The sequence below is a fragment of the Nematolebias whitei genome, chromosome 9 (genome assembly GCF_014905685.2).
Source record: "Nematolebias whitei isolate Nwh7 chromosome 9, NemWhi1, whole genome shotgun sequence".
Taxonomy (NCBI): Eukaryota; Metazoa; Chordata; class Actinopteri; order Cyprinodontiformes; family Rivulidae; genus Nematolebias; species Nematolebias whitei.
In genome coordinates, this window is record NC_056506.1 from 10,675,682 (window position 1) to 10,702,491 (window position 26,810).

General features: G+C 40.7%; 1 protein-coding gene across 1 annotated transcript in view; it reads right to left on the reverse strand.

Annotated features, from left to right (window-relative positions):
* Positions 1-26,810, reverse strand: part of tgs1 (trimethylguanosine synthase 1) — a gene marked incomplete in the record, with an annotated part of 304,266 nt that overhangs the window by 235,852 nt on the left and 41,604 nt on the right. The window contains 2 exon segments of the mRNA XM_037682064.1: positions 12,123-12,216; positions 12,310-12,413. Coding sequence (XP_037537992.1) covers positions 12,123-12,216; positions 12,310-12,413 — 198 coding nt within the window.

Consider the following 26,810-nt stretch of genomic DNA (forward strand, 5'->3'; position numbering starts at 1 on the left):
AAAACATGACAGTAATGTCACTGTTTAAAGGAAACAATTGCTCAATAAATTAGTAAAATGCAACTTGTTATGTTTGGGTTCTTTCATCTAAGGTAGACATGGTGTGACCCATGTACTGTTTTTGATTTTTTGTTTTTACTGTAACTGACCTTGAAAAGAGCTAGAAACAGGGACTCAGCAGCTGATCCTCCGTAGAAAAATGATATGGACTACAGGCCATGTATTATTTGTTTTGTGACATTTAGGGAAGGTTTTTGTTTGGATTAAGGCAATAAATGTCTCTATTTCACCACAGATGAACTGTTCCTGTTGCCTTATCTTTTGAAATAAAACTACAGAACACAAAGTAATTTAATCAGGAATGGGTAGAAGATCAAATCAAATTCAATGTATTTCCTAAAAATTAAATGAAAAACAGGAGCAGGAGTCATGTTACCAGGAGTGGGACAGAACAGAATTGTTTTTTTTTTACTCTGGACCAGGATTGGGACAGGACAGGATTTTTTTCTGTGGGACAGGACAGGACTGGAGTGAAAATCCACTCCTGTGTCATCCTCTACTCTGGGCCTCCCTACTTAGGCTGCTACCCCCGCGACCCGACCCCAGATAAGCGGAAGAAAATGGACGGATGGATGGATAGTTTTACCACATGAAAGAGTTTATTGTAATACAGTATGTATTAAAATGAACAGACAGTGAGGTTTGAACAATATTTACTACCATTTTATGGTTGGTCAAAATGTGTCCCACATATTTGTCACCACCGTCAGATATTTATAAAAAAAACAATAAAATCAGGCAATACAAGGTCAACTACATTCCTGAAGACCTCTTTTTTAAATCTTCAGCTCTATTGCATGCTTCAAGACCACTAAAGCTCATGCAAGTGTACTAATTTCTCTTACATTTGTTCATATTTTTAAACACTGCTACTGTTGCAACCATAACATGTCACCACTGTCTCTTTTGTATAAAAAATATTAAATAAGATTATGACACAAATCTGTACTTTTTAATATGAGGTCTGAAGTAGCTAGCAATAGAGGGGAAACAAGATGGCTAATGTGAACAACTCATCCTTAGCATGTGAAAGAGTAGATTTCTGTCACCACTGTCAGATGTCACCACCATCAGATTTTTGGTCTGACGGTGGCGACAAAACCCCCCAAAGGCTCTTCAGTGGAGACTAGAATATTATTGTTGATCACAATAAATACCAATATGACATATAATGTTATTAATAAAACTATACAGTTGAATAAGGTGTGCCTACTCTCTCTTTTAATTCACTATTATGCCACATGTTCATTTGGCTTACGTCACTGAGGATGCACATAGTGCATTTACTACCTACATAACACATACAGTAGTATACATTATCCATTAAAAGTATATGCATCTCTAATGACTAAAGTCAAATGAAAATGGCATGACAACATTTAACCAAATCTAACATTCACTGTAATCCCCCCCCAATTTTATAATCATTACACTCAACTTTGACTTTATGTTCTTTAGGAAGCTATGGTTAGGCAGCGGCTATCTGTGGAGGAGAGGAGGAGAAGAAACAGGGAATACCAAAAAATGAGAAGAGAGAAAATACTAGGGGTGCAGAAAAAAATAGTTTTTTCGATGAATCTAGATTCTTAGTCCTGGCGATTCTGAATCGTTTCTAAAGGTCCAAAAATCGATTTAAAAATGCATTTAAGTTTGTATTTTTTCCACTCCTACTCCCCGTTCAGCCGCCGTAGAATTGAGCCGTGTAGGCCATCGTACAGCAAGCTAGTTAGCCAGCTCCCTTTATCTGAATGGAGCCTGCTAGCATGGAGGAGGGGGACAGCGCGATTCAACCCGCTGCTTTGTCTTTAAAAATCATTTTAGATCCTAGAATGTTCCGGGGGAAGACAGAGCTTCACAAGACCACAGTTGTTTACAAGAAGTGTAAAATAAAATTGCGGTACAGTATTTTGGAAATACGACAACATTCACGGAAGATGAAAGCGAAGCAGCCGACCAGCGAACTCTGCAACAAACTTCCAGGCTTCTCCAAAGGCTGTGAAGATTTCCCTCTCCATCTCCTGCTATATCACAAAGGGTTTACGATCAGACAGCTCAGTGGAAGGTGAGGGGTTCAGGTTTATTTCTAATAAGATGGATTCAATGTACGTTCTTCCTTCATGTAATTTTTTTTTTTGCGATAAAGCAGCACCGCAACTTCACCATGAAACTAACAAATGGGAGAAGCGCTGATGCAGCTGCAGCTCAAAGGTAACAGTTCTTTCTCATATTATACTAAAACTTATAGACAAGTTATATAACAAACTTAAAACAATTTGTCTTTTTAACAGATTGAAGAGACCCGATGAGACACATCTCCTGGAGTCAGTTCTAAATGATACAGTTTAGATGATTTATAAATTATAGTTCAGAAGATGTTTTTGTGCAAACTTGCACAGGTTTTGAAATTTAGTTAAAGATTTACCAAATATAAATCAATATGGTTAAGACTGTGAAGTCTGTATATTTCATATTAGGTTAAGTTTTGAAACTATAACAAATGTTAGAGCAGGAGAAAGGGAAAGAAAGAAATCAAGAGCTAGGTACTCTAGAGAAATGAAAACTATGAGAAATAAACTTCAAAAGGTAAAGGATAGAAACAAAATGAAAAAGCATTGGATACGAGAACTAGCTAGGAGTAAAAAAACACAAGAATCACCAAGAATAAAACAGAGCAACTGCTGCTGGGAAGCAAACTCGAAAATCCCTCCATCAAGAAAATGCTGCTGTTCCACAACGCACTTATTCATGAACTGAAACAAAACAGGTCTACACACAACAAGAACTTGACTCTGTCAGGCAAGATTCTTAAAAAATATAGTCTAATTCAACAGACAAGGCAATTTGGTGTAACATATAACACACTGCGTAAGAGGAGACTTGCTGACAAAAAATCTATACATTGAAACAATTACTCAGAAAGTTCAAGATTTCTACTGTGATGCAGCACGAATGACATCTGACAAACGGGACACAATCACACGCAAGAAAATAAAGCATCACAGAATGATTCTGACTGACACAGTATTGAACCTCTACAAGGAGTTCACCAAAAAGGAAACAAGTGCAAAGCTCAGTTATTCATCCTTCTGTGCCTTACGTCCATTCTATGTCACAGCACCAAGATTGTCGGATCGTAAGACATGCCAATGTCAGTACCATGAAAATGCTAAGCTGATGCTTGAAGTCCTAAGACAAAATTGTGTTGTCAAGTCTAGCAAACTGGAAGATAGTTTTAAACTTGTCTGCTGTTCGCAGACAAGCGAGGCATGTCTTCTGCGTTTCTGCACCTGGTGTCTATGCAAACATACACTTCCCACACCACAACAAGATCAGATCAATGTTGAATGGCAGCAATGGGAAAAAAGTTCAGGATCAAACAGCAGATGGACTCCACTTCAAAACAAGACTTGTGATGTACAGTGGTACACTGGGAGAACTTATCCAACAATATGAAGACAAACTGAAGACAGAAACAACAATACATGTGTACTCAGTTCAGAACCAGATTAGAGAGTACAGGAACATGATCAAGAAGTGCAATGATAGCACAGTAATTGTGCATTTGGATTTTTCTGAGGCATGGAAATGCAAGTATAGTTCTGAGGTACAGTCATGCCATTTTGGTCAGAATCTACCACGGCTTAACTTGCACACAGGCATGTACTATACAAAAGAACAGAAGACAGGATTTTGCACAGTATCAGAATCCAAGCGACAAGATGCATCTGCCATTTGGACTTACATGCAACCAGTCCTGACAGATATTCGTTTAAAGTTTACAGAAGTTGATACTATTCACTTTTGGTCAGATGAATGCTTTTTTGAGCAACATCCTGCAATTTCTGCAGCACTCATGTCCAGGGACCTCAGAAAAGGAGAAGAGGTGAATACTCTCAAGGACAAAGACTTCTGCGACATTGTCAAACTGATGGCGCCGGTCAAACTTGTGACTACCAGCATGTCTGAAGACAAGCGACCCACACTCTCAATGATTCTTCCTGTAAAAGCAAAGCTTAAAATGAACTTTGAACCATCAGATGAAGACTCAGTGTTAATCAGAGAGATGAAGCAGGCGTTCAAGAATGACTTGGAAAAATGCTACACAGGCCTTGAAGATCTCTTCCACACTGTAGCAGCTCTGGACCCCTGTTTTAAGCCCCGGCCCTTCCTCAGTCACCATGATGCAGAGAGGACATTCACAAGCATATCAGCAAAAGCGAGATCCCTGCATCACAAGGTAAATCCCCCAACACACTGTCAAAATACATATCACAGTGCATTCTATCAATTACAGTCTGCTGTGTTCTGTTGCTGTCATTAGATTTATTCTGACTACTGTTTATTTGATTGTTTACACTGCATTTAACCATACTGTATACTAAATGTAATTTCATGTTTTATTTCTAGGTAACGGAGGATTCAGTTCAGAGAGGTCCAGTGCAGACTGATCCATGTCAGACTGAACCTGCAAATGGAAATCCGGACGTCTGCATTGATGCACCCCAGACCCAAGATGAGCATAAAAGTTTGTGTGTTTTATAACTTGTGATCAAGAACGAGATGACTTTGTCTTAAACTTGTGCTGCAGTCATAGTGTCAGTATAAAACACATTCACTATAATGAGAGGATCTGCATGCAAAGAAAGAGTTAAATAATAATGGATGATGATGATGATAATGATACATCTTTTACATATGTACACAAGTCCCTACATAAATAAATTCTGAACATCAAATGAAGATTTATACATAAAACAGTAAAGTCAATTAAAAAAACTTCATGGCAAACATAGCCAGTAATATATGGTAATTGTTTTCTATTTCAGATGATAAATGTCCTTGTAAAAAGAAGAAAATGTCAGCCCTGGACCAGCTGTTGGGAGAAGACTTTCAAGTAAGGATGGCGGCTAGATCTGTGAGGAACCAGGCCAATGAAGAAGTCAATAGGTACAGATAGCGTGATCCTTTGCCCCTGAAAAAAAACCACTACAGTGGTGGAAAGAGCAACAGGACTTGCCACTGCTGTCATCTATGGCTAAAATGTATCTCTGCATACCAGCCACGAGTGTGGCATCTGAGAGAGTTTTCAGCACTGCAGGAAATATTGTTTCCACAAAACGCAGTCTACTCAAACATGAACATGTGGATCAGCTGATTTTCCTTAAGAAAATTCTGCCGCAAAAAAAAAAGATAAGGACAGTGATTATGATTAATAAAAATATAGGTAACTAAGCACAAACATAAGGAAGTGAACTACTTCACTGTGTTTGATTTCAGATTTAACCTGACATGTGAATGTAGAAATGCAGAATATTACTTTTGTTCAGACTACCTCACCAGGTCAAAAAGCTGCAATTTGATTTCATTTATACATGTAATTGGCACTTTGACTGTTGATATGTGCTGCTGATTATCCATGCTGCTGATCTGATCTCATGCTGCTGTTTAAATGACATGATGTTATATTAATCCGTGCTCACCTGCTCACACAAACTCATGTTCGTGTTGCTGTTGTTAGGCATACTGTTCTTGCATTATATTTTTGTATTATTAAGTTCAAGTTGTGTTTATTTGTCATATGCAAGGTTAACACAATGTTAACAGTACAATGAAACGCTCAGGATGAGAAGAACCGATGTGACTTGCTAAAAAAAAAAAAAAAAAGCAAACAAGAAATACTAAAACATGCAATAAGAGTACAAAATAAACTACCAAAAAGTGAAAAAGTAATTAAAATATTTACAAAGTTTCTGAAGAGAAAAATAGTAAACAACAACATTGTAGAATTTTTTATGGTGAAGCAGAATTAATTTGTGTGAATAAGTATTTCAAGGTAGTAATGTAATATAAGCTAAAATGCACATGATATACATTGCACATAATTACCAAATTACACAGGTTGTGTGACAGGTTATTGCACAGGTGCTTTGTGCTTACTGTAGCTTATTCCTATTTTTTTTCCTAGTGATTTTTTTTATTTTTTATTACATGCTGCTGTAATCATTTGTGCATTTTATAAGTCTTCTTTATTTTCTCATTTTATATTGATCCCATCAAACAAACAAAAAATTATTTTAGCTGGTCGTTTTAGGTCCATGTCTAAAAATAAACACATTTGACATGTGATTCTGATGTTTGACTTTTTACTTTATTTTTGCCAGTGCCTTACTGCACGCTTTTAGATTTGATATATGTAGACTTTTACAAATTTAAAAATACTGTAAGAATGTCACATTTATAGAAATGGCCCTCTCTGTTCATAATGTCTACATTCAACAAATGTTAAACTGTAGAATTATATAAAGTTGAATCGAATCGAACCGAATTGCTCTTACACTGTATCGAATCAAATCAAATCGTTCTGTTTTTAAAATAAAACGTTTTTGAATCAAATCGTAACCTTTGTATCTAGATGTGAATCGTCTATCACACAGAGATGTACAACCCTACTGTGGTGTTAGTTGTCTGAATATAGTTTTTTGCAATAAAATATATATGTGTTCAATATGATCAGGCCACAAGAAGGACAGTTAGCATATACTTAAGTCAAAAGGGAGTTGCAACAAACCAGAACTTTTATTTCACAGAGAGAAAAGCTGAATGTGCGCGCTCTGTGTGCTCATTGGCTCATTGTGTGTTCTGTTGTTGTTGTTTGTGGACAGGGCTGTAGATAGACCTACATTTATTTTACATGAATGAAGAATGATGATTTAATTCATTGTGGGTTGACTCCCTGATGACCAATTTTATATTCAGATTAGCAGATTTTATTCAGATTTATGACGGTAAAATCGCCACCCCCCCCCCCCCCCAACACACACACACACACATGCACGTGCAGAATTGTAATGAGGTTAAAAAGTGACCATAGTTACAGTCTAAATGGACAATTTTATATTTTCTGTTGGTAAAACCATTAAGATATGAGAATGATTTTATTGAAATCCAGTTTAGTTTATGAAATTAAAGACAACAGGAGAAAATAAAACATCTGCAAAGTGTAGTGAACTAGGCCTCCGATCAAAACCTGCCTCTGAAGACCTTCAAGGGACAGGAACGGTTATTTCATTGATTTGAATCCAGAAATACAAATTAGCTCATCCAGAGACTTTCTAATTGTATCCTTAACTAATCAATTGAAAGAACACTCTCTTTTTTATATTATCATTACTATTTTACAATATCTTGATAATCAAAATTGTGTTTAGTTCATACCATTTCTAAATGTTGAAGTGAACCACTCATTTTAAATCAACTGTGAAACAGTATTAATGATTTTTTTTAATCCTCATTTAAATTAGAAATCAAGTTAAAATGTCTATTTTACAAAGTAATTATGCATTTTTGATCTTCTGTCTGAAATGAGAAGTAGTGATGTCGGTCAAAAGTCGGAGACAGTCAAGAAACAAGTTGTTGGAACAAGCTGTCGTGTTTTTAAAGCTTTCTGACAGTACACAAGAGAACGGGCACCTGCAGTGTTTCTCACGCCGTCAAAACTTTCTCTGTCTGTTCCTAAACATTTCTGCTGTTTTCTAGACTTGTAAAAACCCTTTGACTTTGGCTCTTGGGTGCCATGGTTGGCCCGCTGGCCGGGGTGGCTGACGGGGCCTGGCGGGCGGTCGGCTGGGGGCGCGTGCTTGGTTGTTGGCGGTGTGTGGGGGTGGTCGGTGGCGCGTCCTCTTCATGGTGGGGGGTGTCCTGTCGGCTGGGCGTGGCCTGGGCCGGGTCTGGGATATTGGCTCTTCTCCGCTCGAGAATGAATGGGTTTACCTCCTGGGTTTGGGCATGGGCTGCCCCCTGTAGAGGGCGGGTACATGTCTTGGACCTGGGGGGTATAGAGTGCGTATCGGGAATAAGAATGAAATGTATCGTTATTGTATGTCTTTGAGTGAGTGAGTGTGAGAATGAGGCTGGGACTGTGTGATTGTGTCTGTGTATGAATGGGTATTTGTTAGGCCGAGACTCGGACTGCCCCCTCTTTGATACAACTGGGGGTGCTTGGCATCGCGCCCCTATCGCGCGGCCCCCTGGTGGGGTGTGCCCTTTCCTGCCGGCGCGCTTGGGGCCCTTGGAGTCGGGGGCTGGGCGCTTGGGCGTGTGTCGGCTCGGCCTGGTGTCTGCCTGGTGGGGCTCGGGTCCTCTGGCCCTGTCGGGCCTTGGCCTGGGTAGTGTGAGTCCTCGGTGCCTGGGCCTCGGTGCCCGGACCTGGACCTACATCGGTACGGCGGGTTCCGACGGAGGCCTATGAGTTTGTCGCTGTTGGCCCCGGGGGGTCACTGTATGTGGTCGCTGGTGGGGATCTTCCGGTTCTCCCCTGTGGTCCGTTCTGGGGGGTGGGTGAGTGGTTCGTCCTGTGTGGGTGGCCCTGGGGGCTCAGCGGTCGGGGTCCCTCCTGGGGTCTTGGGCTCTGGTCCCCCCTTTTTCGTCTGCCTCTGGTCTTGGGGGTCGGGTCTCTGCTGCTTCACAGTTACTATTAAATGTTCTATTAGAGAAGCCTTATACACTTATGCATGCTCACAACCACACACAAATAGAAGCAGGGATGCTTATGTAGGCTTTATATGTAGATATATAGATATGTGTAGTATGAACAGATGCTGAGATATATTCATACATTAAACGGGTTCTTCATTTTTCTGAACTGTGTAACATGCGTGCATTGAATTTAACAGAAATGTAACGAGAGACGTTATTTATCTTTGACCCATCAAAATGAATGCGGTCATTTATTTACAGAATCAAAGTTTAACATCAAACATTTACATTAATTTGGCAAAATATGAAAATAACAACAGCATAATTAATCAATCAGGAAAACCATACGGCCATGGTTTTCCGTTGCTTCACCACAGACATTAATGAAAACATCTGGATTAATTTTCTAGCAGAAAGGAGAGTTTGAAGATGGAAAATTGAGATTTATCTTACAGAGAGATGTGTGAGGGAATTTATCTGTTTTAACCAGAACAGCACGCTCTTTGGAAATCAGCTTGGCCAACGGTACGCTTGGTCGAAATAGAACTTTTACCTTGCAGACGATAGCTTCAGCGTCGATGTAGAGCTCTCCTTTTGACTCTTTCAGCGTCTCCGTGAGGACAGCTAAAACCTTAGGAGTCATGTGAGGTTATCCAAACAGAAGTTGTAATTCCCAAAATCGTCTCTGGTTCAGCTTGTCTGGTTTCCAAGAACTCTGAACTCCTTCAGAACTCTGAACTCTTGAACTCTGAAACTCTGTAACCCATCTCTTCTCAACTCTGAAACTCTTACTGTTGAACTGGGAAGTTGCCACATTTAAACGGCTATACTTCCGGTTCATTTGAGAGCTTTCTGATTCGTGGATGGACCAGAACAGAGGTGTGGTTTGTGATGTAAGGTGTTATGGAAAGTCAAGGATTGTTTAAGAACAGACAGAAAGATTATGGTTCACAAAACCAGTCTTAGTGGCGTCTCTCCTCCTAGTATCTGCTGTGAAAGTTAAACATAACATTTCTTTTCAGTAAACTTTTTAGTTGACCGAAGCTCGAACTTTAACACACTTACAAATTTGCTCATTGAAGACAGAAAAATCAAGAAATGCATATTACCCTGATTTCTTCTTTGAATGAGGAATAAAAATCATTACTACTGTTTAAGTAAATAAAAATGAGTAGTTCACTTCCACATGTAAACATTGTTTGAACTAACACAATTTGATTATCAAACATTTGTAAAATAGTAATGATCATAGAGAATTGTCTTTTCCACTTGATTAATTCAAGAAAGAAAGTCTCAGGATGGGTCAAACTGTATTTCTGGATTCAAATCAATGAAATGACAGTTTCTGTCCATCTGGTCAGTTTTGACATAGGCCTAGTCCACTACATATGTATATGAATGTATATTCATGTGTATGTATGTATGTATGTATATAGGCGTAGGTATGGGTATATATATTTATGGAAACTTACTGCAAAGCCATGAATATTTTAAGTTCTTTATACATATGTATTTTGTTGCTGTGTTTTGTCATGTTCTTTGCAGGTGAACAGACAGTGGCCGGGTGTTTTGCCGTGTGCTCTCTTTGTGTATATTTCTTATATTTTGGAGTCTTACTTTGTCTTTTCTTTCTTTCTATCCTATTAAAAAAAATAAAAATAAAAAAATAAATAAATAAATAAATAAAAAAAATAAAACCTACACTAGATAGTCACTAGAATAAATATCTCAGAATAATGGTGTGGAGAGGATGGCTGTAAGGGGAGAAGGGAGGCCATCGGAAAAAAAATAAAAAAATAACAACATACATTGAGGAAAATAAGTATTTGAACACCCTGCAACTTTGCAAGTTCTCCCACTTAGAAATCATGGAGGGGTCTGAAATTTTCATCTTAGGTGCATGTCCATTGTGAGAGACATAATCTAAAAAAAATAAAAATCTGGAAATCACAATGTATGATTTTTTAAATAATTTATTTGTGTGTTACTGCTGCAAATAAGTGTTTGAACACCTGTGAAAATCAATGTTAATATTTTGTACAATAGCCTTTGTTTGTAGTTACAGAGGTCAAACATTTCCTGTAGTTTTTCACCAGGTTTGCACACACTGCAGCAAGGATTTTGGCCCATTCCTCTACACAGATCTTCTATAGATCAGCCAGGTTTCTGGGCTGTCGCTGAGAAACACAGAGTTTGAGCTTCCTCCAAAGATTTTCTATAGGGTTTAGGTCTGGAGACTGGCTAGACCACTCCAGAACCTTGATATGCTTCTTACGGAGACACTCCTTGGTTATCCTGGCTGTGTGCTTCAGGTCACTGTTATGTTGGAAGACCCAGCCATGACCCATCTTCAATGTTTTAACTGAGGCGAGTGGAGTTAAGACCAAAAACTTGTATTTTGGTCTCATCTGACCACATAACTTTCTCCCATGACTCCTCTGGATCATCCAAATAGTCATGGGCAAACTTAAGATGGGCCTGGACGTGTGCTGATTTAAGCAGGGGAACCTTACATGCCATGCGTGATTTTAAACTATGACGTCTTAGTGTATTACCCACATCAACCTTGGAAACAGTGGTGCCAGTTCTCTTCAGGTCTTTGACCAGCTCCTCCCGTGTAGTTCTGGGCTGATTCCTCATCTTTCTTAGGCTCACTGATATGCCACGAGGTGAAATCTTGCATGGAGCCCCAGTCCGAGGGAGATTGACAGTTATGTTTAGCTTCTTCCATTTTCTATAACAGTTATGTTTAGCTTCTTCCATTTTCTAATAATTACTCCAACAGTTGATCTTTTTTCACCAAGCTGCATGGTAATTGCCCCATAGCCCTTTCCAGCCTTGTGGAGGTCTACAATTTTGTCTCTGGTGTCTTTTGGACAGCTCTTTGGTCTTAGCCATGTTAGTAGTTGGAGTCGTACCAATTCTGTGGGGTGGACAGGTGTCTTTATGCAGCTAACGACCCTCAAACAGGTGCTTCTAATTTAGAATAATAAGTGGAGTGGAGGTGGACTTTTTAGAGGCAGACTAACAGGTCTTTGAGAGCCAGAATTGTTGCTGATTGGCAGGTGTTCAAATACTTATTTGCAGCAGTAACACACAAATAAATAATTTTAAAAAATCATACATTGTGGTTTCTGGATTTTTATTTTTTATTTTTTTAGATTATGTCTCTCACAGTGAACATGCACCTAAGATGAAAAATTCAGACCCCTCCATGATTTCTAAGTGGGAGAACTTGCAAAGTCGCAGGGTGTTCAAATACTTATTTTCCTCACTGTATAAACACAGAACACTGTTGCGGATGGGGCTGCCAGCTCTCTCTTTTTTTTTTCTTTTTTTTTTTTTACGACCTGTCAATCAATCCAGTAGGCGTGTCAGCAAATGACCAATAGGCGACCTCAATTTGTCCCGAAGGTAAACGCCCCTTGTCTGCAGTGCTGGTCTGCAGCCGCTCGGGGTGGACGCTCGAGTATGAAGTCTCAACCTTCTGCGGACAGTGTGAGTCGAGTCCGCACAGAAAATGGTCCGTGCGAATATACTGGAGCCTTAACTTAGCAGCAGGTTAGTGGAATATAACACTCTATTACCGTTTTTATAACTCTGTAAATCCTCCTCATCCTCTTGATGTTCCGACGATTCCTCCCTGTGGTAAGTGACAATCGTCCGGTGTACCCTCCTTCTCTGCATGTGGCAAACAGAAGAAGTAATTGTAAATGTTCATTTCTGACTTGTACACCCAGCAAAAACTGCAGGAGGCCAAATGGTACCACATACCTCTTTCCTCTGATCAGAGGAGCTGGCAAAGGACAAGGGAAGACCCATTTGAGCCATTAACTGAGATTCTTCATCCAAAACCTCCTCCTCTTCCTCTTCTGATTCTGTCAGTTCACAAAAAATAAAGAAGTTTGTAATAACATTATATATTTAATTGGTCTACAGAGTTCACCATCATTCCTCCACCACCGTGATGACAGTCGCTGCGAGATGCAAAGGCAACTGAACACAACAATTGTAATTTATTTTAAAATAAACACTTCCCAACCACACCTGTAGCTAATTCATCAATTACCAAGTAGAAAAATGAAGCTACAAGCATTAGAGCTACTGAAGCTCTAAATGTGGTTACTTTTGGAAAAAAAATCTCTTCCATATATATTTTTTAGGTGTTTATGTTCTTTTAAGTGGCAGCACGGTAGCGCAGATGGTAGAGCTGCTGCCTCTCAACGAGCAGGTCGCCCCAGTTCAAAGCCTGGCTGGGGGCCTTTCTGGGTGGAGTTTACATGTTCTCTCCGTGGATGTGTGGGTTTTCTCCGGTTACTCCGGTTTCCTCTCACAGACCAAAAACATGTATGTTAGGCAGAGTTTATTTTTATTTCATTAAATTAAAAATGGAGATTGACCATAAACTGTTGTTGTAGTGCTGCCATGTTGTTTTACAGATGAGTCTGGTGAAGATTCTCAGTCATCCAGGACATGGTAAATTCAAAAAAGTTCAAGAGAAAAACAACTGGACTTTATATGTAACAGAAGACATTTCGCTTATCATCCAAAGCTTTCTCAATTCAAAAAACAAAGAGTGTGGAATTCAGGTTATAAAGATGAGAAAAGATACACAAATATATATGCAGATTGACCTATCACACCTCACAGTAGGTGTTTGTTAAGGTCTTTGTTAATCTAATTCACAGATAAGGCCCCTCTGGTCCCGACAGGTGTGAAACTGGCTTAAAGCTGCATTATAAGTTTTTGAAAGTTGAAATCTGCGGCCTCCTCTTCAGTTTAGAGATGGTTTCTCTCTTTTTACAAAGATGGCTTCCTTCAATCTCCACTTAAACCATCTGTCTTCTCGGGCCAAAATGTACACATTTTGGTCCTAAAAAAAGCCACTCCCTGTCTATATGGACCTACTAAAATAAACAAAGAAGGAACAACACTCAGACCCATCGTCAGCAGCATGAACTCAGTGACATACAATATTGCTAAACATAGCATAGGGGCGGTGTTGGATTTGATATCTTTTATATCTTTTATATCTTTTGACAAGCCTTGACATTTCTCTGATAATGTGAAATGATGCATTTTCTACAAGGTGTGTGCGGATATAATCATACACTAATTACTTCATGTTATATATAACCTCACAAGTGCTAAGGATAATCATACAAGTTCACATTTGATATAATTCTGAGGGAAACAGACAGGTAAGACACTTATTCGTGCAGCAGGAAACGATCCTTCTTTGTTCATCTGAGCAGAGCAGCTGAGAGTGAGGGCCCACCAATGTGACACACTGTTCACACATTGATTAAACATAAATAACGCTAAAACACAAACATTCATATACTTTATACTTAAAACAGATGGAGTATATATGCTTTCACATTAATAATAGTTCAGACACACAGAAAACGTGTTTTAAAGCTTTACACAGACGAGAGCCAGAGAAAGTGTCCTGTGTTCCAAAACAAAGCTCATAAATCAACCCTTATCAGTAAAAGAATGAGCGAGGCCTTCTGGAGTAACCGTGGATAAGATCTGCTCCTGACTGGCTGAACAGGGTGTCACTCAGACCATCAAGAGGTTTTGACACCCAATCACAAGTCTGTCCGAACCCGAAAGGGCGGGACATGAGAAACCTATAAATCTCGCTCAGACACAAAGTTTGGTTGAACAAACATCGGCTGATTGACCAGGAAGGTTCATTCTGATTTTGTTCCTCAGACTGCACTCTGATTATATGTAATATCTGCATACTTTAACTTTGTCTCAATTAAATCTTTTATACAAAGGTGAAGTGCTCCTGAAATTCTGTGCTCGGGTCATTTGAACACCCCAAAATCCTTCAGCGGCTGTGGCTGAGGGGTTAGAGCAGTTGTAGATGAACAGATGCTCAGATATATTCATCAATTAACACGGATTCCTCATTTTTCTGGACTGAATAAAACGTGCATTGAATTTAATGAAATGCAAACGTGAGACGTCATTTATCTTTGACCCATCAAAATGAATGCGGTCATTTATTTACAGAATCAAAGTTTAACATCAAACATTTACATTAATTTGGCAAATTATGAAAATAACACATAATCAATCAGGAAAACCATACGGCCATGATTTTCCGTTGCTTCACCACAGACATTTATGAAAACTGTACAATTATGTTCAATTGTCCACACGGCGGTGGATGAGCACTTTACACAGACATTTCTAAAATATCTGGAAGAATTTCTACTTGAGAGAAGAATTTAAAGATGGGAAGGAAGTTTAAAGGGGGTGAAAGATGGTGTTTGAGGGAGAGTGTTTAACAGAACTGCACTCTCCGGGCTTTCTTCAGCTTCTTCCTTACAGTACACTTAGGTGGTGAAATCGACTCTTTTACCTGGAGATGTCTCAGGCGAGATTCCGTTTAACGCACCCTTTCAGCGTCTCCGTAGGATGCTGTGAATCGTCCGAAGTAGTGGCGAGGCTCTGTCCGACACAAGCTCACCTCAGTGGAAAATGTTATAATCCCATGAAACTCGGAAGAGCTCTGTGGTCATGTCAGGGTCTTCCTGGCTCCCACAGCCTGCACAGCACTAGGACATATCAGAACTGTCCGCACCGCCGAACTTCTCCAACCCACAGAACTGGGTAAACCAGAAAGTACTGACATTTTTAAAGAGCTCTTTTCCCGGTTCATTTGGGAGTCTTCCCATTGGTCAGAACCGACCAGACGGGGTGTGTTTTGTGACGTAAGAGGTTAGAAGACAGCAAGAATTGTTATGGAACAGATCAGAAATGTTCTCAGAGACATAGAGAGTTTTGTTTTGGCGAGTTTTAGAAACAGGTGCCAACTCCTTCTGTTTACGTCTGAGAGGATGTAAACAAGACAGTTGTTCCACACATGTCTGCTTCGACTCCTGACCCTGGAAAACGCACACTTGCTCATTCAAAGACAGAAATCAGAAAATGCATAATTACTCTGTAACAGCTTTAACATGAATTCTAACTTTGCCTAAACAACTAAAAATCATTGTTACGATTTTACAGTTAATAAAATTGATTAGTTCACTGCAACATCTAAAATGGTTTGAACTAAGACACTTTATCAACGTTTGTAAAATAGTAATGATAATAAAAAGAGAGTGTTCTTCCACTTGATTGTCAAGAAAGAGAGTCTCAGGATGGGTGAACCTGTATTTCTGGATTCAAATCAATGAAACGACAGTTCCTGTCCCACAATGTTCTTAAGGTCAAGGGTTTTGACCTTAGGCTTAGTCTGACATCAGGTTAGGTTCACTACACAGTCGTCCTCCAATGCAAGAGTTGGGGTTTCGAATCCACCAGCAGTCATATGTCGAAGTGTCCTTGGGCAAGACACTGAACCCCTCATAGCCTCTGATGTGTGTCCCATCAGTGTATGAATGTGATCTAAAGCACTGATTAGTCTCTTTAGAATGATTTGTTCAATTAGCTTTGTAGTGATCTAGTAGAGTGCTGTACGAATGGGTAAATGAGGACACAGATTGTAATATAAAGCGCTTTGAGTGTCTTGAAATAAGATAGAAAGGCGCTATATAAGTACAGTCCATTTATATGGCTGGTATTTTAGCTCTTCTTGTTGGAAACAATTGAATTCAATCCAATTCAAAAATACTTTATTAATCCCAGAGGGAAAGTAAATAATAATAATAATATAATAATATTAAACACACCTCATCACATAAATAACTCCGTGGATTTTGCCAACAAAGTTCAATGTTTGAAGCTAGCCCCAGGAGAAACCCTTGTATCATATGATGTGACTTCTCTTTTCACTTGCATAACCATTTCTGAAGCAGTAGAAACCGTCAGAAAACGACTTCTACAAAACAAGGACTTAAACAAGAGGACCAACTTCACCCCAGACCAGATCTGCACCCTGTTGGACCTCTGCCACTTATTTCAAGTATAATGACAGTTTTTACAGACAGAAGCACGGTTGTGCCATGGGATCTCCTGTGTCACTCATTGTTGCCAGTTTCTACATGGAGGAAGTGGAACAGAGAGCCCTAAACTCCTATAAGGGAACAACGCCAAGCCATTGGTTCTAATATGTAGATGATAACTGGGTCAAAATCCAAGCCAAGGAAATAGAAGTGTTCACCAGACACATTAACTTGGTCGATAACATCAAGTTCACCAGAAAGGATGCAAACGACAAAAAGCTGACGTTTTTGGACTGTTTGGTTCATATGGATAGAGAGGACAGCCTCAACATTGAAGTTAACAGAAAACCAATCCACACATATCAGTATCTTCTGATTGACTCTTATCACCCACTGGAACACAAACTCTTGGTCATCAGAACATTACAGCTGAACGGGCTGAACACATCCCCACGAAGACAGAAGGGAAGGGAAAGGAACAGAAACACATCCAAGAAGCTCTTCAAACATGTGGATATGCTAACTGGGCTTTTGTCAAGTCAGCGAGGAAATCTACAAAATACAATGTTAAACAGAAAAAAGAGAACAAGAGACGAAAAAACATCTTCATCCCTTATGTTGCTGGAGTATCAGAAAAATTCAGAAGGATTTTCAACAAAACACAACATCCATCCCAATACATTTCAAACCTGGAACCTCAGGCAGAGGTTGGTCCACCCCAAGGACAAAACACCCATACACAAACTGAGTGGTGTGGTGTATGTAGTTCAGTGCAATGAGGTGTAGGGGAACACCACCTCAGAAAAAGAACACCACCTCAGAAACAGTTCATCTCAGCTCAAACAGAAAAGAGTTCACCTCATCTCAAACAAACATCATTCATGTGTTTTTGTGTTTAAAACTGTTTAAAATAAGATGCATCTACTTCCTTGGGAACAAACAGACTTTGTTTTACAGGTGTTCAACTCAGCTCACAAACTTCTCAGTTGACACTAACGTGAATGTATTTAAAAAAACTGTCACTGTGTTAATCACTGCCAATATGAACTCATTTCCCATGAAAAGGACAGATAGTTTTAATGAGTTTTGGTTCAACTGACCTCGAAGTTTGAAACATCTGCTGAGACTTCACCTTTATCAAAAAGGAGTATTATTTCCAGGATGGGTTCCCATGCAGATAACACATGAAATAACCCTTTTGTTTAATGACATTCACTTTTCAGGGGATGGACAGTGACACCTTTTGATGAACTTTGATTCTGTGTTATTTCATACCTGAATGTTTATTCATATAAATGTGTGTTTTAAGAAATCTCTCTTTAAGATAATCCTTAGTCTTATTTGTCGCTTTTGAAAGAGTAACTTTTAAAGGCAGACAGAGAAAATGGACTTTAGACTTTATAAAACATGACAAGAGTTAGGACCACCTTTTCCAAGAGGCGGACCTTCACCTATGTAATACACAGAGAGTTAAGTTTCACTTCTTAAATCACTTCTACAAGCACTTCCTCCCTTCTACTTCTTCATCAACGACTCAACACACTTAAACTGGACTTCGAGCAAACTTCAGAGAAAGACACAACCTCCTAGAGATATCTCCTAGGAAGGGAGAGAATGGGAGAAAAGCAGCCTTTCTGCAGAGAGAACCTGACCAAACCAGAACAATCACACTGCAGAGTAGTAAATCCCAGCTGACTTCAGAGCCAGTGGCCAGAACTTCGTCCCTCCAACCAACTTTTTGGGGATTTGTTGACACCAAGAAATTTCGAAACAACAGATTTTTCCCTTAAAATTATACATTCTCTCAGTTTAAACTTTTGATCTGTGATTTGTGTTCTATTCTGAATAAAATATTAGATGTTGCCACCTCCACATCATTGCATTCAGTTTTTATTCACAATTTGTTTAGTGTCCCAACTTTTTTGGAATCCGGTTTGTATTTTATTACAAAAATAATAATCTGATATGTCTGATGAAGATTATGCATGATAAAAGTTAACTGAATAACAAAATAGCTTTGCATCAAAGGTCTAATTGATTATTCAAATCAGTGAAACTTAAAAGGCAGATTTTGGACTGGTTCTGTTTGTGAAGTAGTTAAAATTTGTGTCGAAATTGAGCTAGGTTTGCAGTTGTGATAGGCTCACCAGAAGTGCATTGAAGAGTCTCTCTCACCAGAACGAGATGTCAGAATGTTCCACAGCTGCTTAAAATGATACCAGCAAGGCCTGAGATGCTCCTGTGACTGAGAGACTGTCTCCTCAAAGTTCACCTATCTTTGGGACAAGTCCATTTTTACCACTGTGTGGCATCCCCCCTTCTTCTTACAACACTCAACAGACGTCTGGGGACAGAGGAGACCAGTTTCTCAAGTTTAGAAATAGGAATGCTCTCCCATTCATGTCTAACACAGGCCTCTAACTGTTCAATCGTCTTGGGCCTTCTTTGTCGCACCTTCCTCTTTAATATGCCTGTTGTAATCCCCTTTTTAAAGATATTACTGTGTGCAAGTTAACTACAGTCTTGGTATACCCCCCCCCCCCCCCCAAAAAAAAAAAAGACTTGGTATTGCCCTTTAGCACGGATGTGTCCGCCAAGAGTTCAAACGTATGATTTTGGAGGCACCCAATTTTACTCACTTTCAAAACGACTTGTACATATACAAACCGGATTCCAAAAAAGTTGGGACACTAAACAAATTGTGAATAAAAACTGAATGCAATGATGTGGAGGTGCCAACATCTAATATTTTATTCAGAATAGAACACAAATCACAGATCAAAAGTTTAAACTGAGAGAATGTATCATTTTAAGGGAAAAATCTGTTGTTTCCAAATTTCATGGCGTCAACAAATCCCAAAAAAGTTGGGACAAGTCCATTTTTACCACTGTGTGGCATCCCCCCATCTTCTTACAACACTCAGCAGACGTCTGGGAACAGAGGAGACCAGTTTCTCAAGTTTAGAAATAGGAATGCTCTCCCATTCATGTCTAATACAGGCCTCTAACTGTTCAATCGTCTTAGGCCTTCTTTGTCGCATCTTCCTCTTTATGATGCGCCAAATGTTCTCTATAGGTGAAAGCTCTGGAATGCAGGCTGGCCATTTCAGTACCCGGATCCTTGTCCTACGTAGCCATGATGTTGTGATTGCTGCAGAATGTGGTCTGGCATTATCGTGTTGAAAAATGCAGGGTCTTCCCTGAAAGAGATGACGTCTAGATGGGAGCATATGTTGTTCTAGAACCTGAACATAGTTCTCTGCATTAATGGTGCCTTTCCAGACATGCAAGCTGCCATTGCCACAAGCGTTCATGCAACCCCATACCATCAGTGATGCAGGCTTCTGAACGGAGCGTTGATAACAACTTGGGCTATCCTTGTCCTCTCTGGTCCAGATGACATGGCATCCCAGTGTTCCATAAAGAACTTTAAAGAACTTCAAATCGTGACTCATCTGACCACAGAACAGTCTTCCATTTTGCCACATTCCATATTAAATGACCCCTGGCCCAGTGCAAACATCTGAGCTTGTGGAGCTTGCTTAGAAATGGCTTCCTCTTTGCACTGTAGAGTTTCAGCTGGCAACGGCAGATGGCACGGTGGACTGTGTTCACTGACAATGCTTTCTGGAAGTATTACTGAGCCCATTCTGTTATTTCCTTGACAGTGGCATTCCTGTTTGAGGTGCAGTGACGTTTAAGGGCCCGGAGATCACGAGCATACAGTAGAGTTTTACGGCCTTGACCCTTATGCACAGCGATTGTTCCAGATTCTCTGAATCTTTTGATGATGTTATGCACGGTTGATGATGATAACTTAAAAGTCTTTGCTATTTTACACTGGGTAACACCATTCTGGTATTGATGCACTATCTTTCTGCGCAACAATGGTGGAATTGATGATCCTCTTACCATCTTGGCTTCTGAGAGACACTGACACTCTGAGAAGCTCTTTTTATACCCAATCATGTTGTCAATTGACCTAATTAGTGTTAATTGGTCTTCCAGCTGTTCGTTATATGCTCAACTTCCTTTTGCCAGCCACTTATTGCTACCTGTCCCAACTTTTTGGGGATTTGTTGACACTGTGAAATTTTGTATCAACATTTTTCCTTTAAAATGTTACATTTACTCAGATTAAACTTTTGATCCATCATCTAAGTTATATTACTAATAAAATAGGGCTGCAACTAAAGATTATTTCAATAATCGATTCATCGGCTGATTATTTTTTCCGATTAATCGATGAATCTGCAAAAGAAAAAAAAACGTTTTAATTTCCACCCCTTTATTCCAAAATGGAACAATTGACTAACATAGCAATTTGCACAAAAAACAGGTTGCTATTTGACTATTCTGTTAGTAAAATATTGAATAATAAAAAATAAGTTAGTCAAATAGCTTAAAAAAATAAATGTACACAAAAATATATACAAATGTATCTTTATACCTGCAAAATATGTAGCTACTTTGTAAAATGTGTCCTTGAGGGAAGAGTGTAAACTGGATTAAAAGTGTGGAATATTGTAACCTGGATTAAAAGTGTGGATTATTGTAACCTGGATTAAAAGTTTGGATTATTTTAGTGAAGCCTTCGTCTTCAACCATCGACAGAGGCCTCATGTCAGTGATGATCATTTAAGGATGATTTCAGTGAAGACATCTGCTGCTGTGGTGTCCATGATGTCTGTCCATCATGAAGACTGTTGTTGTTAGTTGTTGTTTTCTGGAATGAGACAGTAAATATGTATTATAGCATAATTCACAGCAACTCAAGAAATGCCTTGTTTCACTTACAGTGTTAGGTTTAGGCAAAAGTAGCTAAAAGAGCAATTAAACACACACACAAACACACATATATATAAAATACTTAATTACACACATTTGAGTAGATGTAATAAATTACTTTAATTCCTGTTTAAATGCAATTCATCCTGCCATACCTGCAGTGTCTTCAGCCTTTGCCAGCAAATTAAAAGTTGAAGCTTAATCATTAAATTATTATCATTGTGTTAGATTTATTTATAAATCACATTTAAACACTGCTTGTACCAATTAAATTAAATAAAAAGTAACACACACGTTCTCTATCATCGTCATTAATCAGCAAACAAACAAACAAACAGCTTCATCTACAGACAGACTGACGTTACGTTTTCTCTCTTGGAAACAGAACAATGTGTTAAATTGTAGAGACTCACCTGAAACACGAGTTGGGAGTGAGACATGTATCAGCTGCAGCTCGTGACTCTGACATGTTTACGCTTATCTCCATGGTTCTCCCGTGTCGTGTCGTGTCGGTGATTTTCAAAGCGGCATGCTTCTCATTTTTTATCTTTGTGAAGTTCTCCCACACTTTGGAGGACTTGGGTCGAACAGTTTTCGCTGCGTCGGTCATTTGTAAAATTTACTTATTTTGCTTTGAAAACAGACTCTGCTTTTCTTCCTCCGCCCCCTCGCTCTGTTCAACTCGCACTTGAGTTTCTTTTTTTTCAAACTTTATTCAGTCAGTCAGCATTGACAATGAACTGCCCGTGAACAAAACAAAACAGCTCCGCAGCGCCGTGAAAGACGTATAATCGCACGACACAACGAATCGATAATGAAATTCATCGCCAACGCTTTTAATCATCGATTTTTATCGATTTTCATCGATTTTTATCGATTCTTATCGATTCGTTGTTGCAGCCCTAGAATAAAATATTGACATTTGCCATCTCCACATCATTGCATTCAGTTTTTATTCACAATGTTTTGTGTCCCAACTTTTTTGAAATCCGGTTTGTACATAAAATCAACTAAATTTGAGATTATTTTGGCATATCTGTGTGTATTAACTGATTTGATGCCCTTTAAACACGAGAACAGAATTCAAGTTTCAGTTTACATTTAATTTAGGGTTAGAGACTGATTTTTCCTCTAAAACAGAGGTGGTGCCCACACAACAAGGTTATTTGCATAATAAATGCATATCTTATGAGCTTAACTCATAACTGATAATTTACAATATATATCCAGCCCCATATCACCCTACAGAAGAATGTCCAGATCTCTATATTGGAGAAACCAAACAGTTACTTCATAGGCGCATGGCTCAACACAGGAAAGCCACCTCCTCTGGACAAGACTCAGCTGTTCACCTCCAACTCATAGATAAAGGACGCTCATTTGAGGACCAAAAAGTGCACAATTTGGACCAAGAAGACATGGTTTGAGAACGTGAAGAAAGCCATCTATGTAAAAAGAGAGAAACCATCTCTAAACAGAGGAGGTCTCAGATTTCAACTTTCAAAAACCTATAACGCAGCTTTAGGACTGATACCCAGCCAGTTTCACACCTATCAGATGGGACCAGAAGAGCCTCATCTGTGAATTAGATTAACAAATACCTTAACAAAACCTAATGTGAGGTGTGATATGTCAATCTGCATATGTATGTGTGTATCTTATCTCAGCTTAATAAAATGAACCCCACACGTTCTGCTCTTTGAATAGCCTCTATGCCACAGACTTCTGGTCTAGCACTTCCGTATTTTTTAGCAACGCTTAACATTTATGGTTCGGAGGCAACAAAGTGATAGTTATGGCGTTTTTCACTCGGTCGCTGCAGGACTTGCCAACAATAATAATGTGTATAGAATTATTCAGACAACTTCGAAAGCTCCAACATGTAAAAAGGAAAAAGGATTTAAACTGTGTGTCCAGTTTCATAAAGGACTTTGATGGTAAGTTAATTAATTGTTCTATTTCGTATAGGCTTCGCCCTTTAAGAGCTGTCGCTTAGTGGGTTTATCCCATCATGAAAAGCACTGCACAGAAAAATTTAGTCCACGCCCACCTGCTGTGTGGGCCCCACCCGGTCAGTATAAATTACGTTAAGAGCGGGTAATCGGCTCCCATTTTTCTTCAGCAAGCTAAAAGCACTGTCAGAAGAACGAAGAAGGAAAGTTGTCTAGCTTGATCAACCTTTGTTAAGACAGCCTGTGGCCATGCCACGTCAACCTCCTGCCGTCCCGGTGAGTTTCCGTCTCCGTGAAGAGAAGCAGACGAGCAGTCTTGTTTCAAGGTAAGCGCCGAGAAGTATTTGTCAGTGGCAGGTCGCTACACGCTGGACGACTCTATCTTGTAATTTTCCTTTTATCACAGACTCTCAGAGCGAATTGGATGGTTCCTCCAGGACAGGTGACATCAGCAGCAGCCCCACACTGTTCACTCCCTCCTGGAGAGCGTAGTGTTGGAACGAGGGGGGCTGAGCGAATGCTCCCCCCCCCCCCCCCCGCCATTTTTTCCCATCGGAATTTCCCATCCCAGTCGTCGGTGCCTTCCTCTGGAGCTGCCTAGCACAATCCAGAAGGCGGCTGACATGAAGGGACTTTTTCCGTCCCGCTCCTTCCCCCGCCCAGATCGGACGATCTAGCGGGAAGGTTTCTGGGCTCGATTCCGGCTCGCCGTCCTGATCCCATCTGGCCTCATTTCCCAGCAGTGACGTCCTACTGGGACAAGGCCATAGCCGGTCCTGGTAGAATAAGGGCGCCGGTTCCCACATTAGCGCCCATCAACAGAGTGGAGGGGTTTCACCGAGCGGAAATTCCCTCGGTGCCCCCCTGGAGCCGAGTCTGGTGGAGGATAACACAGGTTTTTAACTCACGTTACTTCCTGGTTCCAAAACGGACCGGAGGAACAAGACAGATTTTGGACCTGTCAGTTTTTAACAAGGCGATCGTGGGCAGACCACTTCACATGTTGACAACAGGAAGCAGCGGCACAGGCTCAGGTGCTGACGTCACACCTGCTAATTCTGGGCTTAGCCATAAATGGGAAAAAAGCTAGATTCTCCCGGCTCAGACGATTGTTATCTGGGAGTGGGGCTAAACTCGACCACCATGAGGGCTCGTTTATTCATTTATCACAGATGAGAATCGACTCTCTAAGAGTCCAGCTCTGCCACGCAAGACCAGGCAGAGTAGTAACAGCTATTTTCCGTCATGAAGCTGTTAGGAACGATGTCATCAGTTCACACAGTGGCCCACTGGGCTTACTACACATGAGACGCCTCCAGAGACGGTTTGCTCGCCTGCGCGTGGATCCGGTGACACAAAAGAGGTAGACGATCACTGTTCCTCCCTCCGTGAGAACAGATCTCCGACCATGGGAAACCCCCGGGTTCTGTCGGAGGGAGTCCCCGTGAGCAGACCTACGTCACACATGTCAGTTTTCACAGATGCGTCGTTGTCAGGTTGGGGGGTGACATGCCTATATCGAGCTGTAGGGGCGCTGTGGCCTTTCTCACAACAGCTCATACAAATGTTCTGGAATGTCGCACGGTTCTGAATGTGATTCAACACTTTGCTCCTGTGCTGCAGAATCAACACGTTTTGATTCACACAGACAACAAGGTTACTGCTGCTTACATAAACCGTCAGGGGTGTGTGAGCTCAGCCTAAATGTTACACATTGCGAGAAAAGTACAGCGTTGGACACACCAAATCTGCTCTCCATCAGAGCAGTGTACATCCCCGGTGTTCTGAACAAGTGGCAGATGTGATGTCCAGGGGCGGTCCGCGTCACGGGGAGTGGACCCTCAACTTGATCTGATGGCCCAGACGTGGCAGAAATTTGGCAATGCGGCTGTGGACCTGTTTGCAACACGAGAAAACGCTCAGTGTCAACTATGGTTTTCAATAAGCCCGCGAGATGAACCACCGCTGGGGGTGGACGTGTTTGCTCACAGCCCAAGGCCCAAAACGCTTCTTTACGCGTTCCCCCCACCTCCTCTGATATTACGGTTTCTGAACCAAGTTCAGGAGGAGGGACTGGCAGCTCTCCTGGTGGCTCCCGAGCGCTTGAATGCACCATGGTTCCCGGTTCTACAACGCCTGTTATCGGGGCGCCCGTGGAAACTGCCGTGGAGGGAAGACGCTCTCCTCCAGGCGGGAGGAGCGATTAGGAGTTACCCAGAAATAGGCCAGCACCTGTGGGTCTGGCCGCTGAGCAGATCCGCTTAGAGAGGATGGGTCTCCCGCAAGATGTAATGCGCACAATCCAGGATTCACGTGCTGCATCCACCACAGCGTTGTACACATCCAAGTGGACAGTTTTTCAGCGCTGGTGTACAGAGAAAGGTGTAGAGGCCACCTCATGTCCACTAGATGGCGTGCTGTCCTTTCTGCAGCAGCTGTTGGACAGAAATTTGGCATTCAGCACGATTAAACGTATGCTTCAGCCATCTCTTCTTGTCATGAAGGTTTTTCAGAGACAGAACAGCTTTTAATCATCCGCTGATGAAGCGTTTTATAAAAGGTGTACAGAGAAAGGTGTAGAGGCCACCTCATGTCCGCTAGGCAGCGTGGTGTCCTTTCTGCAGCAGCTGATGGACAGAAATTTGGCGTTCAGCACGATTAAACGTATGCTACAGCCATCTCTTCCTGTCACAAAAGTTTTACGGAGACAGAACAGCTTTTAATTATCCGCTGATGAAGCGTTTTGTAAAAGGTGTACAGAGAAGGGTGTTAGAGGCCACCTTATGTCCGCTAGGCGGCATGCTGTCTTTTCTGCAGCAGCTGATGGACAGAAATTTGGCGTTCAGCACGATTTAGCGTATGCTACAGCCATCTCTTCTTGTCACGAAGGTTTCGGAGACAGAACAGCTTGTAATCATCTGATGATGAAGCGTTTTTTAAAAGGTGTATAGAGAAAGGTGTAGAGGCCACCTCATGTCCACTAGGCGGCGTGCTGTCCTTTCTGCAGCAGCTGATGGACAGAAATTTGGCGTTCAGCACGATTAAAACGTAAGCTGCAGCCATCTCTTCCTGTCACAAAGGGTTCGGGTACAGAACAGCTTTTAATCATCCGCTGATAAAGCGTTTTTTAAAAGGTGTACAGAGATGCAGGCCTGTTTCACGCCCACTTGCTCCACAATGGGATTTAACGCTGGTCCTGCGAGCCCTGATCAAGCTCTATTCGAGCCACTGAATCAGATTCCAATTAAATTCTTGTCTCTTAATTAGCCCTGCTGCTGGCTTTAACATCCGCTAAGAGGGTGAGTGATTTATCTGCCCTTTCTGTCACTCTGTCATGTCTTAGAATTCAGGTTGATGGCAGCTCAGCTGATCTAAGACCGAATCCAGCTTTTATGCCTAAAACATCACAAGCTCTTTTAAATCAAGAGTGATATTGTTGGAGGGGTTTTTCCCTCCCCCCACCCACCCCCACAAATCAGAAGAAGAAAGATCTTTCCATCTGCTCTGTCCTGTGCAGGCGTTGACGTGTTACATAAAGCTGCAATTTGTCAAACTCATCATTTGTTTGTGCATTATAGAGATGCATCTGCAGGTCGCCCGTTATCCACCCAGTGCCTGTCACACTGGC